Below are 14,363 nucleotides of genomic sequence, written 5' to 3'. Positions count from 1 at the left end.
ATTTCAACTCAGCTGAGAACAGCCTAACAAAAGTTGACTCAGCTCAAATCAAGTCTGGACTGTCACAGAAAGTCTATAAACCAAGCAGGTTTGGGTTTGTTGACTTTTGTTTAATTCCATCAAAACCTTTTTGTAGGGCAATTACTTCAACACTCAGAAGAATGCATGCTCTGCTGAGTTTGTTTTGCAGTTCACTTGGTGCAAAGTATTTTACCCTGCAATAACAGAACAGTGTAGAAAAGAAAGCCTCAATTAGCAAACTACTGAGCATGATGAAGGCTGGTGAGCTTCCTATTAAGATTCAAAAGATCTAGACAGCAAACTTGCTACCAGATTAAGCTAGTCATTATTTTTTAAACAAAAGACTGCACATGTGCCTGATTGATTTTGCATAGCAGGGCTATAAGAGCTATTTGGTATTAACCCACACTGTTACATATAATTACTTAATTACATCAGCATAACCACTTACATTCTCAAAAAGAGAGTCAAAACTCCTGAGAATCAACTAAGGAAATTACAAGAAGTTTTTCACAAAAGAGCACACAGTTCTACCACTAGGAAAGGAGTAAAATACTCCAGGTATGTAGAGAAGCCAGGAAAACTTATTACATTAACTACCATTTACCACATCAGCAATTCTCAGCAATGCATTGCTTCAGGTAAAGATGCAAAAAAAAAACCCTCAAATGCAGCATGCAGTCATTTCTGTCCTGCATGATGATGGTCACTTTTCTCTATGGTGTTATTTGGCAAAAGGGACATTCCATGTGTACCATTAGGCTTTAGGCACTGTTACTAAAGGCAGCAGGTGCTCAGCTTAAGGCAAAATTGTAGACATTGCAAACAAGAAATGCACTCTAATGCTAACAGGTGAAACCTAAGCTCACAAAGCTGTAAGATCTACAAGACACACTTATGCAAAGGACAAAAAAAAAATTAAATAAACTCATGCACAAAACCTTTAAAGACAGCACAGAGAAAAAAGACACCTCTAACTGCTGAAGGAGACTCCTCAGCTCAGAGCTGCAGACATTCAGACACCAGCATTCCAGGACAGTTTTTATGAATGTCACCCCTGCTCAGAAGTGAAACAGGATGGTTTTTTATCTCTTGTCTTGATGAAAAAAGGTTGCAATTATGCCACAAGCTAGCATCCAGGGAAAACAGGATCTCTGCTCTTCACTTAATGCACTGTGATGGATACTGATAAACTGAGCATCCAGAAAATCAAGGTATCCCATGATAACAGAAAATTATCAGCTAACAGAATTGAAAAATTTTAGTGCCATAGCAACCAACTTCACAGACTTTAAAACTGAATTAGTCAGAAGATCAAAAAGAAAAAAACTATTTTAAAGCAAGATTTCAAATAAAAAGGCAATTACCTAGCCTTTTTATTCATCTAATTCTTTGGGGTATATTATTAGGAAGAATAACTGCAAAGCTTTTTCCAAAGCAAGTGTGCACTTTGCCAAGGCCAAAGCAGCAGAATCCACTGGAAACGTGGTGCCTGCATGCAGGAAAGCTACACTATAAAGAACACCTAGTCATCTCTGTACAGGAAAACAAATACAGCTCTTTATTTGCCAAGAATAATCCCTCTTCAAAACATTCTGTTCCAACCATGACAACCCAAAGCAGCACCAGAGAGATCTCCTTTCCTCCAGCACAAGGGAGGGAGAGAGTGCATGCAAAAACACAGGCTAGCTCTACCTGTCTGTACTGTAACAAGTGGCCAAGCTTTGCTTTGCAATACATTCAGCTATTTGGCTCAGGAAATCACCTCCCCCCCTCAAGGCTTTCTCAGTGCACCCTGAGCCAAGCCCAGGCTGCACAGCCTGCATGGAACTTTATTCTTGCCCTGTATTTCCCCTCCTTCTCCTTGGTATGCAGAGCTGCAGCAGGGCAGCAGTGCCAGCTCGCTGGAGGAAGCAGACCTGTAAGATAATCTCTTTTCCTGAGCCAAACATCCCAGGCCAAACTGATACACAACCAGCTACCACAAGCAGCAGCCTGCCAAGAACAGCACAGAATTAAAAAAAAAAAACAAATCCACCCCCTACAAAAACCTCACAAAAATAACTCTCTTTGATAAGAAAAAGGATATGGAGGACTAAACCTGTGCTCAATGCTCTGTTCACAAGACATTCAGTCCAGCACCTGGAATGGGAGAGACCATCTTCCCCTCTATTCAGCTCACACATGGCTTCAGCAAGAAGAAAAGAGTACTTTTAAATATTGCTACATCCTGAGATGAAGCCAGAGGCTGATGCCAAAGTAACCAACCTAAAAACAAATCAAACTTTTAAAGTATATTTAGTATTTTACTTTAAGACTTAACTACAAAAGCCAGGAGGAAACTGGGCTTACACTATCCAAAGACAAGGGAAAAAGAACCTCAGAACAAAAATGCAGCTGATCTGGGGTAAGAAGCCAAGCCTCAGGAGAAAAACCTTCAGTGCTCCTTGCCTTCCTGTTGCTCATGTGTTTTTCAAAACTTAATCATCTCATTCATTTCTCCTATGTCCAGCCATTCTCTTCCATTGATTTGGATAGTCCATCTTCCATTTCATGAATTTTAAAAGCAGGAGGGACTATATTCACAATTCAAATGAATTTGCATCTACCACAAAGCATTGTAAATTCTTCATTAAATTCCATTTAAGATATAACTGTATCTGAAAATTTCTAATTCAGATGTCACAGGCTTCAACTCAAAGAGCCAAATTACAGAGCAATAATCAACTCAACCTCATAAAATTGCAACACATCTTTCCTTTAAGTTAGCTCAACTCCAACTATATTGGTAAGAATTCTCCTTTTATTTTTCACAGGAAAGTAGCAGTTCTTAAACTCCTGTGTCCTTTTCAGATTGTGAATGATCACCAGGTCAATATCCTTTAGAAAGAAGAGAAAATGTAAGCAAAGCTCTTGGCAAGGCTTAAGGTACATCTTTCAGGTTTCTGATCATTGCCTTTAAAAAAACCCAACCCTTTGAGTGTTGGTATCTGAACCAATGATAATGCTGTAGGCACTGCAAGAGTACCTCTGGAATACTAACTGCCTGCTCCTTTGCAATAATCATGATTAGAGAACCAGAACAGCCTCCTTCCCACAACCACAGACTTATCAACCCAAGGAACATGCAGCTTCTCACAGCTTAAACAGGCAGCTTCTTAAAACAGCTCACCTGAAGGCCAGGGAGAATGCCTGGAGATTTTGGGGAAAAAAAACCCACAAGTGCTGAAAGAGATGGTCAACCCTGCCAGGAGTGCGTTCACCACTTGCATGTCCTAAGAACCATCCTAACCTCACTCCTTGTTTAACCCACAGCCCTCAATTACTCAGAGCTCTGGACAGGTAACCAGTCATTTGCTGCCCCAAATGAGACATCTCAAAAAGGAAACTTTAAATGCCAGCCTCCACCTGTGCACAGGAAAACAGAGAGATGGAATAACAGGAGGACGTGCTCAAATATAACACAATGTCACATGCTGAGTCAAACAGAACCTTTGACCTGGGACTCAATAAATCAGGGAGAGAAAAAAGAGGAAAAATAAAGTAAAATGAGCTACTGTGACAGATCTCACTCATCTACCTCAGTGCAAGCAAAAAGATTAAGGGAAGCCTTTGCATTTCCAATCCATTTACCAAAAAGGCAGAAACACTAGAGAACCAGGACAAGGACTGGGAACACACAATATTTCCTACAATTACAGTATAACCCAGAGAGATGAAGACCCCAAGCATGCATTACTGTCTGGTTTCTATTCTCCATTTATAATTTTAAAACAAGTAATTTCATTGACACTATTTTATCAGATCACTTAAGGAGCTCAGGTACACACAGAGTGAGGAATAAAACATTTAAATGGAAGAAATATGACAGTTCCCAACCTGTCAATGGTACACGCTCCTCACTCCATTAAGTCACATCAAATGAATTTTCTGGCCTTTTACACCAACTACAACAAGAAATAACAAGAAAAATACTATTCTTGAAATATTTTTGAAATACACAGCCTTCATGGTAACTTGTTTTGTTCTTAATACAATCTGCAGCACCAGGAGAGTCTTATTTTTTCCAGGAGGCAGAGCATTAAGGCTCAATTACACTGTCTTTGCCACAAAGGTGTTACCAAAGAAACAGAACCACTCAGGATGAAGAAAGTAGCAGGAGGCCAAAACTTTGATCTCTAATCCCATTTTAACCACAACTGTTTGATCTAGGAAAAATACTTAGCCTTTAATGCATTAACATGATACAGAACAATATCATGCTATAAATACTGCACAATCTTTATAAGGGCAATGCTCAACAATTATGGTATCAAATTCAGTCACTAATTAACCAGATGTAATGTAGGTTCTAAAAGTAAAATCATGCTACACTAATAAACCAGATAAGAGACTCACATTGGATAAGATTATTTTCATTCCTTTTAATGTTTCCCACCTCAAATTCAACAACTTGGTCATGCTTCAAATGCAAATCATCATTAATCAAGCAAAAATCGTTACCTAGCAAATATATTAATATTTCATGGGTGTATTTATACTTGAACCACCATGCAAATCAGTTTAACAGGCAACCCACAAAAAAAGGGCTTAAAGGCTGCAGTCTATGTTCAGTGAAATGCAAGCTCTGAAGTCTTTCCAGAAACAGGCTTGCAACCTGAATCCTTCCAGGAAAAAAAAAAGCACTTTGGAACACAAATTTTAAAAATATACACATACACTACCCCTTTCTACTCTTTTTATACCGTGACATAGAATTATATGAATAATAATTAAAATCCTGATGACAAAATTTAAGCCACTCAAAACTGTAATATATCCAGTGCATGAATACTTCTAACTAAAAGGAAGTTAATTCATCTGCAAAATGTACCAAAAAAATGGGGTTTGCTCTGTTTTCTGATTATGGTCAAAAATGTTTAAGCTGAGTAGCTCTGACCATCACCATTTCCTTCTCCAATCAAGGAGCATCCTTCTACTACAAAAAGAAAGAGGACTCTGCACTACATTAATTAAACATTTCTTTGACTCAGTGGAAAAATCAGTGGTAAAAAGTATTTGATATCAGTCTGGGGATCTGACTATTTTTTCTTCAAGAATTCTAAAAATACACAGTGTTTAGTGCTAAGATAACTCTTTTGATAACACTTTAAAGTGACATCCTACCAATAACCTCCCAAAACCAAAACTTTAAAATTTTCTAATTGATGGTTTGGCTTAGGTGGGTTTTTTCATTTGTGTAGAGTTTTGGGTATGGAGTTTGGGTTTTTTTTACTATTTTCTTTGTGTCAGACTCTTCTTTACTGAATATTTGTGTTAAACTGCTTCTTTCAACATTTGCCTTACAAGTTGGGCTCCACTGACTCAAAACTCCTTCTCCTTTAGATTCAAAACTACCCAGTGAAAGCAAGGGAAGATGTGCTTCAAAGACAGGCACTTCTAGAAATCAGCAGATACTGAAACCATGTGACTGCACTCACACTGACTAACAAAACAAGCACACCACCTCTTTTCTCTATATTTTATGGACTGAAAAAGAATGTTCCAAATAATTGTTTCTCCTAGTTATTCATATTTAGAAGTGTCATAGCCTGCTTGTACTACACTAAGGAAAATCAATGGATAATCCTTATAGTAACACTCCCAGTTTCAAACTGAATTTTCTCCACTTGAGAGAAACATTTCTTATGAGAAAAGATTACCTTAAACACCTATAGAGAAAAAGGCTGCTTCTGCAGCCTAACTGCATCTAAAAATCTTACCTGCTCCTTGCAGCAGTGTCCACACACTGCCCTCACTGAGAGCATCACACAAAACAGCTCCCCAAATCTCCACTTGCTATAGCCTGACTGGTTTTAAGTGGGCTGTATGACTCAGAATAGATCCTCATCCATTTTAAACTGTAATTGGCACTTTTCTGGTATTGTCCAAACAAGCAGTCAAATGCTCTGGAGTCAAAAGTAAAAGTTATATCAATAACAGCCCATATGTCACTTATTGCCACTTATTTCCTCTGCCGTCATCTCCAATGCAAAGGAAACGTCTGAGACAACATCTGACCCCATTCCCACTCAGCTGAAATGCTACCCAATGTTTACAACTCATGACTTTTATTCACAGTCTAAATACCAAGTGTTAAACAGTAGAGATACACAGAAGTCAGCTATTTTCAAGTCATTTCTACATCAGGATGCAGCCCAGCACATCGGCGTTACTGGGCAAACTGCTGAGAGTTAACACCAGCTGAGAGTGCTCTTTGCAGGCTGACAGACAAATAAGGACAAGGCCACAGAGTGGCACCTTCCAGAGAAAAAACTCAATCCAAAAGAGCCCTGAGATGTCCTGTTGATGCCTGGGATGTCACCCAGAAAAAAAACTCACCTTCAGCACTGGGCATCAGGCAGCACTACAGCTAGACAAGACCAACAGCCAGCAAACTACTGACATCAAGGCAGGCTTGGGAATGGGAAAAGGAAAACCACAAGCAGACATAACATTCAAAGAGTGGAGCTCTCAGGAGATATGCAGAGCCAACATAAGGGTTTGTACTTGCTGAAAATAAAGCGTGATGCAAAACATTCCTTCACCTTGGATTTGATCTTATCCCTCTCCCTGCACAGCCCTGTGTACCAGCCCTGCACTCGGCCCCCTCTGTGCTTTAACTCAGGAAAATGACAAAACTATTCCAGCAGAAAACCGATAAACTAGACCACAAAAGGGTTCACCTCGCTAAAATGGCAGAAAACCAACAAGCACTGGAACTGTGAAGAGAGTAGGGAGGGGCTATGCAACTGGAAAGAAAGGAACAACAAGAGCTTGCCTTTCTGGCAGGCTGGCAGCCTGTGAGGCACTGCCTGTGAGGTCAGCTTCCGAGATCCTCTCAGACAGGATGCCTACCTAAAAGGGGGCCAAAAGATCCCAGACCGGGGAAAGGAGCAGCAAGGGGCAAGTTATTCATAAAGCACACATGGGAGCATTTCATACCTGTGACAGATGTTGAAGCAGGAGTCATTGAAAACACCTACCACGAGTGTCTTACTAACTACCCAACCAAAATTAAAACATGAAGTTAGATTAAAATCAAAATTAGCTTTGCATTTAAAGCCAGAAGTAATCACTAACACTTACTGGTTCAAGACTCCCTTTGATTAGAGTAACCCTTGCCACTGCCATCTGCTGTCCCCATAAAAACAGATGAGAAACGAGCCCAGGTTTTTCCTAATCGCATTCCCTATTGGGCAAAACACCATTAAAGCTGACCCACCCTGGCATTGCCGGACTCCGCAGCAGAGAAGCCAAGAATACAGACCTCGAGACCACGACGGCTCACTAAAGGCACGTCCCCCACAGGCTGCTTCAAAACGAGCCCAGGAATGAATGAAAAGATGGAGCTGGAAGACTCGGAGGAGGCAACTCAGTTTTTTCTTGAACTGGACTTAAAACTGCTCACGACACATGTCTGGGAACAACAAAGATTGCCCCGTTAACCTCCCCACAGAGTCAGCTACGTCTAACGATTATATATCGAGTTTCATACACGCACAACCGAGGACTGGAAAGCAGCCGCCTCTGCAGCCGAGTTCTCGGCGAAGGTGGGAACCTGAACGTGAAAAAACATCTCAGGTCACTGCTGCTGAGAGCACGGCTCCTCCACTCCGCACTACGCGGGCTGGGCTCTCCCAGACCTCCAGGAACGAATGACCCCGCAAGGCACCGGAGCCAGAGCACAAAGCCATCCCCCGAGAGCGCTCCCTGCCCGGAGGGCGCTGCGCGGGCGGCAGCGCGGAGCCCCGAGGTGCGGATGAACAGGAGCTGCTCTCCGGAGTCCTCAGGGCCACCCCGCAGGCAGCTCGCTCCTCCCGCGGAGCTCCGCGGCGCAAACTCCGATCTTTAAAACACAAACCATGAGGGGAACGCGGGGCGGCGGCGCGGCGGGGCGCGGACCCGGCTCTTTGTTCGCCGCCGCGGGCAGGCCCGGCCCGGCCCGGGGCCCGACCCTCACCTCGCGGACATCCTGCAGGCACTCGAGCACGGCGAGGTTGTTGGCCCAGCTGTGCTTGGAGCAGAGCCGCACCACGTCCTCCCGGCACACCGCCTCCTCCGACAGCTTCCACCCGCTGCCCGACCCGCCGCCGCGGGCACTCCGCGGGGCAGCCACTCCCGGCCCCCCCGGCTGTCCCGCTGCGGGCAGAGCACCGCCGGGACCGGCAACGCCGGCAGCAGGGCTGGGCGCCGCCGGCCGCGCCGCCAGCGCCAGCAGCAGGAGCAGCGCCGGGCCCGGGCAGCGGCTCCGGACACGTCCGCACGGCGCCATCTTGGATCCGCCACCTCCGGCGTCCGCCCGCCCACCCCGCGGCACGCACGGCGTATGCAAATCAGCGCGCCCGTGACGTCGCCCCAGCGGGACGCGCCCCTTTCGTGGTGAGGGGGCGTGGTCCGTTCTGGCCCCTCCTCCAGCACGCGCCGTGGCCCCGCCTCAGCCGTTGTCGCCTCAGGAGGACGAGGCGCCACCTCAGGAACCACCGCGGCTCTGCGGCCCCGACGGCCCTCGCCGCCCCGCCGGCCTCCAGCACCTCCCTAGCAGCCCCGGTGCCCCTCGGCGGTCCTGCAGCCTTTCAGGGGACCCCGGCACCTCCCAGCAGCCCCGCACCCCCTCGGCCGCTCCGCAGCCCCTCAACGGTTCCCGCAACGGCTCCCGGATCCCCTCAGCGGCCTCCGCGACCCCACAGCCGGGCAGGGCGACACTGCCGAACCAGCGGCGGTGCCGGGAGGCGAGGAACCGAGCCTGGGCGTGCTCCGCCTGCCGGGAAGGCTGCAGCCGGTCCCGCATCTCCCTCAGGTGTCCGATAGCTGAGGTGAGGTTGTACCCGAAATCTCATTTCCCACTCGCACTTCGGCTGCCCAGGAGCTGAGGAGGAAGGAGACGTAATGGGGAAACTGAACTTTGCGGATGACAGTGCTAGTGAGCTGAACGAGGAACCAAGTCTGGACAAGGATGGACAAATACAGAAATACAAAGAGGAGTTACAGAAGAACGAGCAGAAGATGCAGGCGATCAAAGCAAAAATTAAGAACACTGAAGAAGAAATGCAGGAGATCAAAGAAAAAATAGAGAAGAATGAAATAAAAATACTGGAGTACAAATCAAAAATAGAGAAGATCAAGGAAAATATATGGAAGAATGAAATGAAAATACGGATGAAGAAAGGAAGACATGGGGAGATCGAAGACGAAAGAAGGAACATTGAAATACAAAAAGATAATGTAACAAAAATATGGACAAACAAAGAAAAAATACAGGAGCTCAAAGATAAAATACACAAGAACAAAGAAAAAATACAGCAAAACAAATTAAAAATACCAAGGAATCCAGAAAAAATACTGAGGTATGAAGAAAAAGCAGAGTGTGAACTAAAAGTACGCAACAACAAAGAAAAAGTACAGGACATCAACAAAAAAATACAGAACATCAAAGAAAAAATACAGGAGATACGAGATGAAATGCAGAAGAGCAAACCAGAGGACGCCAAAGAAAAAATACTGATGAAGAATGAAGAAAAAATGCGGAAGACTAAAGGGAAACTACGGAAGAATTAAGACAAAAAAATTGACTGGCTGCTAAAACACTGGAAATCTTTAATAAAATGCTGACATTCAACTTTCCTGCTGTCATTTCTCCATGCTGAGTGCCAAATTAACTGGATTGATCTTCTGCCTATATATGGATGCAGGGCCTGGCCTCTCCTGGGCTGGCTGGAGGGGATGGGCCAGCCCTGGGGTAGCTGCAGGGAGCAGAAAAACACATTTTGGGGTTGCCATGAGATAGCTCATTTTCAGGGTTGGTGGGTTGGCTGCACCCCCTGTGCTGTCAGTGCCAGGCACTCTGTTCTGTGGGCTGGGGTTTGGCATGTCACACTCCATACGGCTCTGGGCTTATCCATGGGAATGGAGAGGAATAGGCTGTAGGTGTGATCAGGTCTCCAAAACAGCGTCCACAGGGGCTGATCCCATTGTAGGTGGGATCTGCAAGTTCCTCCTAGAGCAATAAGTGGGGGTTGGCTGCTGAATTTGGTGATGGATCATCTAAAAGCAGTATTTGCAGCCACACAGCCCCCTCAGAGCAGTGTTTTGGGAATGCTGCAGCCCACTCTGCCCGAGCAGCCAGCCAGACCCAACATTTCACAGTAAAGAAGTACCTGTCCAAGTGCTGGGGCAGTGGCAGCAGTGGGACACAAGTCCACCACCAGCTCAGCAACCACAGCTCTTCAGATGTCTTGCCAGCATCTCACTGGGCCAGCTCACAGCACCTTCCTAGGGTGGGTTTGCCCCCAAATCTCAGATTTGCTTCCAACAGCAGATGGAAATGGGCTACAGGGTGAGTCTCACCTCAGTTCCCCTCCTTGCTGACTCCAGGAGCAGTTTTCCCAGCACCAGCTGGCATCGGGCCAAAGTCAGAAGCCTTTGCCTGCATGCCAGGATGCTCCAGGGTGTGCCCTGGCTGGGTGAGGTGAAGCAGAGCTGCAGGGCTGCTCCCTTCCTGCCCCAGGCTGCCTCATCCTGCCTGGAACAAACCCTTCCCTTGGGAATGCCTCTGACTGTCTCACCCAACCCAGGAGCTACCAGAGCACCCTGAGCCTGGGGTGGCCACCAACCTGCAGCCATGTCATCCAGGTGAGGACAAGGGCAGGAGAGGGAGGAGCAGAGTGTCCGTGCTCCTGTGTTTGAATGTCACACTAGGACACAGCACTTGGGAAAGTGGCTTTGTGCTGGCACCCAGGGGCTGTGCAGCTGGGAACACTTGAAAACAAAAGCCAGCAAAATCCAGCCCGTGCTTGGCAGCCTATTTGGTTTAGTGAGGATTATTTGAAGAGTTAGCCCAGTGCTAGAGCTGGCTCTGCTCCTTCATCCATCACAGAAGAAGACAGAACAGAGCAGTGGAGCTGGGTTACAGCTCACTTTCCACCTTTTGGAGATCTCCAGAGACTACTTTTTTCCTTGAGGAACACCTTCTCCCAACCTTAGATTTTACTAAGATTTTACTTAGATTTTACTAATCCTGTGTTGCTCACTGTTAAACAGGCATTTCATAAAAGAGCCCTATGCTTACCATGTTCACACACTAAGTTAAACAAGGAGGAGATTTTTCTTTGGGCACAGCAACATCTCTGCCTGTGTGTTAACCCCAGTGGCTCCTTGTATCTACAGCCCCTCTCCTTTGGCAGAAACTCCCTTATTGCTTCATTTTAAGCATTTTAGTCCCCTGCTTTTGTAGTGGGCAGCACTTTTCAGTCTCATTGCCTTAAATAATAAACCCCCTTTATATTTTATAGCTTTGGAGAGCAAGGCTGGGGTGAGCTGAGTTGCTGGGACACCTCTCCCTCCTTCCCAGCAGTGTCCTCCTCTCCAGCTCACCACTTCAGGGAGAACAAAAGTTCTTCCTCAGTCCATGCAAAGGAGCTGCTCCAATTTTTAATTGGACACAGACTGCTTGCTCCCATGTGGCAGTTCTGAATCCCAGCTCAGCCTCCACGCCGTGCCCTGAGGCCCTCTCCTTTGCATGCAGCCCAGCTCAGCTGCCTCCCTCCAAAGCTCTGCATCCCCCAAAACTGCAGCACTGCCTTTCCCAGTGAACAATCCCCTCCACCAACACACCCTGCTGCAGAGAGCCGAGCTGAGCTGACATTCAATGCTATTTCTTGCTGGATAAGGCAACAACCCCATTCTGGTATTTTGTGGTCTATTTGCAGGACACACACAGGTTCAGCCCCACTGTTTCAGGTTTTCTTGTAGGTCCTGCAGTCCTGCTGCTCATCCACATTTGGAAATAAGAAGACGACTATGGAAATACTCAACTTCCAAGGAAGCTGTGGACAAAGAGGAGACAATATTTCAGCTACAACCCTGTGAGTGTTGAGGGCAAGGGGAGCTTTGTGCCTCTCAGGCACAAAGTTTCAGCCTGGCATGACCTTTGTTTTTCCCCAGAGTGATGCTGTTGACACATCTTTGCCTCACAAACCCTCAGAAGCCCCAGCCCATAGCTGCAGAGACGTTGCCCCCCATACTGATGCAGATCTGGGTTGCAGTTAGCACCTACCATTAGGAAAAAAGATATGGGCAATTTTCCAGCCCATCCTCCAACCTGCAACAATTCTTTCCCAATTCCACTTATGCTTTCCCAAGCACTCAGTGCTGCTGCCAGCTTGATGCCATCAGAAGCACAAGGGGCTCACTCCCTGTTCTGTGGCCTCTGCTGCTGGTGGAAGAATGAAATTGGACTTGATGCAAGACCAAAGCCCCTGGACCTTCAAATTAATTACGCCTCAGAGGGTGGGATAATTACTGAAATTAGTTTGAGACATTTCTTCTCTCTTGACCAGCACATGCTGGAGACAGCATGTTACCTGTAGAGTTTGTCCCAAGGATTTAAGCAGCTTTCTAGGACATAGATCCCCAAATTCCTTTTATTTTGCACTTAGAGGCACTATTTTCACAGAACCACAGAACATGCAGGGTTGGAAGTGACCCACAAGAATCAAGTCCAAGTCTTAGGCCTGCACAGGACCATGCCCTAGAGACACACTATGTGCTTGAGACCATTGCCAAATACTTCTTGAACTCTGTCACTGTTGGTGATGTGACCACTTTCTTGGGCAGCCTGTTCCAGTGCCCAATCACCCTCTGAGTGAAGAATCTTTTTCTGACATCCAACGTAAACCTCCCCTGAAACAACCTTCAAGCCATTTGCATGGGTTCTGTCACTGGTCACCACAGAGCACTGAGGCTGCAGCAGAGCAGAGCAGAGCAGAACAATCCCATCCCTGGTTGGTGACACTGTGTCTGATGCACCCCAGCACAGTTTCCCACAGGCCACAGAACCCAGTACTCTGTAACACCAGGGCACCCACAGCTCCAGCTGCCATCTGAGCACAGCACACCTCTTTAAACAAAGTAACATGAGCAGGAGGCATTTCTGCCTCCTCAGCAGCATGTCTAAATATCTTTAACTATCATAAAAGTAAATAAACAATGATAAATATCGTTATCATAAGTGAGGGAGGCTGCTGACATCAACATGCCTGAGTGCCCACAGGGGCCAAGGGCAGCTCAGCTGAGGGCAGTCCTGCTGCTGAGGCACTGTGACCCCTCTGCTCCATTTTCCAGGTGACTCTGCAAGGCAGCTGAACTGGTTTTTTCCCCGTATTCTCCCTTTCACAAACCAGCAGAAAGGTGATTCTTTTAAGGAATTTACTGCCTTGGTAAAAAATCTGCAAATCTACAAAAGCAGAAAATCTTGTCACGTCTCCTCACAAATGGAAAAGGAGAACTAAATGAAATCCCACAGGGACGCTCTGGCTCCCTCAGTGTAACAAGGTTCAGTTTAAGCTGCTTGTTTCACTTGCTACGTTGCCAGGGTTTAATCCAATTTGATTTGGGACATAAAGTAGGTGCTTTTTCACCCTCCAGGAAGCAGTGGGCACAGCCAGAGCAGGCCACGGCGCTGGCCCGTCCTGCCTGGTGCACGCACACACACACACATACACACGCACACACATACATGCACACACACACACATACATGCACACACACACACATACATGCACACACACACACCAAGCTGAGCTCATTTCCAGGCTCACACTTTGCAGATGACCTTTCCTCACCTGCAACATTTTTGATTATTTGTCAAAATCTCACCAGAGTCCCTTCAAAAGCTAAAGCACCAGCGTAGGTGCTACAGCAGCATGTGGAGGCTTGGAGCTGGCTGCTTCCTCACGCGATGGATCACCAGAGTCCAACACCAGACCATCCCTGTTGGAGGGAGTTGTGGAGCCCAGCTCCAAAAGCATGGCTGTCCAACTCCAGCCTCCTTCTCCCCACCAGCCACCCCCAACACACCTCCACAGGGAGCAGCAGGGGCTGGATTGCTGCCAACCAAGCAGCCCCCACAGCCAGCTCTGGCCAGCACTGTCCCTCAGGCCTGCTTTCACAGAAACTAAATTTTAAAACGTACTGCCCTGAAATAGCCTGGAGAAAAATATTAAAAAGTGCTCATACACAGCTAAGAGCAAAACCCCATCTGCAGGAGCCACAGCACTGCCTGGCTGTACCTATCACCTCACACCAGATTTACTACAGGAATTGCCAAGGGGCCACCCTGCACCACGATAACAAAATCTTCCCAGAGACAGAGGCAGAAATAGCCACATAGTGGCTCCGTGCCTGAAACACCAGCAAAACAGCTCAGCCTCTCATGACAGCTGCCCTGCACAAAGCAGAGACACTGATTTCTTTCATCCTTCCATCCCAAATCTGCCCCTTTGACTCCAGACAGAGGTGAGCAA

The 14,363-nt window shown here is 46.4% G+C and overlaps 1 protein-coding gene across 1 annotated transcript in view; it reads right to left on the bottom strand.

Annotated features, from left to right (window-relative positions):
- The window catches only part of GLG1 (golgi glycoprotein 1), an 82,298-nt gene extending 73,963 nt beyond the window's left edge, over positions 1–8,335 (bottom strand). Inside the window, exon 1 of the mRNA XM_063167879.1 lies at positions 8,024–8,335. Coding sequence (XP_063023949.1) covers positions 8,024–8,335 — 312 coding nt within the window. The remainder of the gene's footprint in view (positions 1–8,023) is intronic.
- Positions 8,336–14,363: the final 6,028 nt, after the last annotated feature.

Source organism: Melospiza melodia, chromosome 13, assembly GCF_035770615.1.
Source record: "Melospiza melodia melodia isolate bMelMel2 chromosome 13, bMelMel2.pri, whole genome shotgun sequence".
NCBI lineage: Eukaryota > Metazoa > Chordata > Aves > Passeriformes > Passerellidae > Melospiza > Melospiza melodia.
This window is presented reverse-complemented; position numbering and strand designations above follow the sequence as displayed.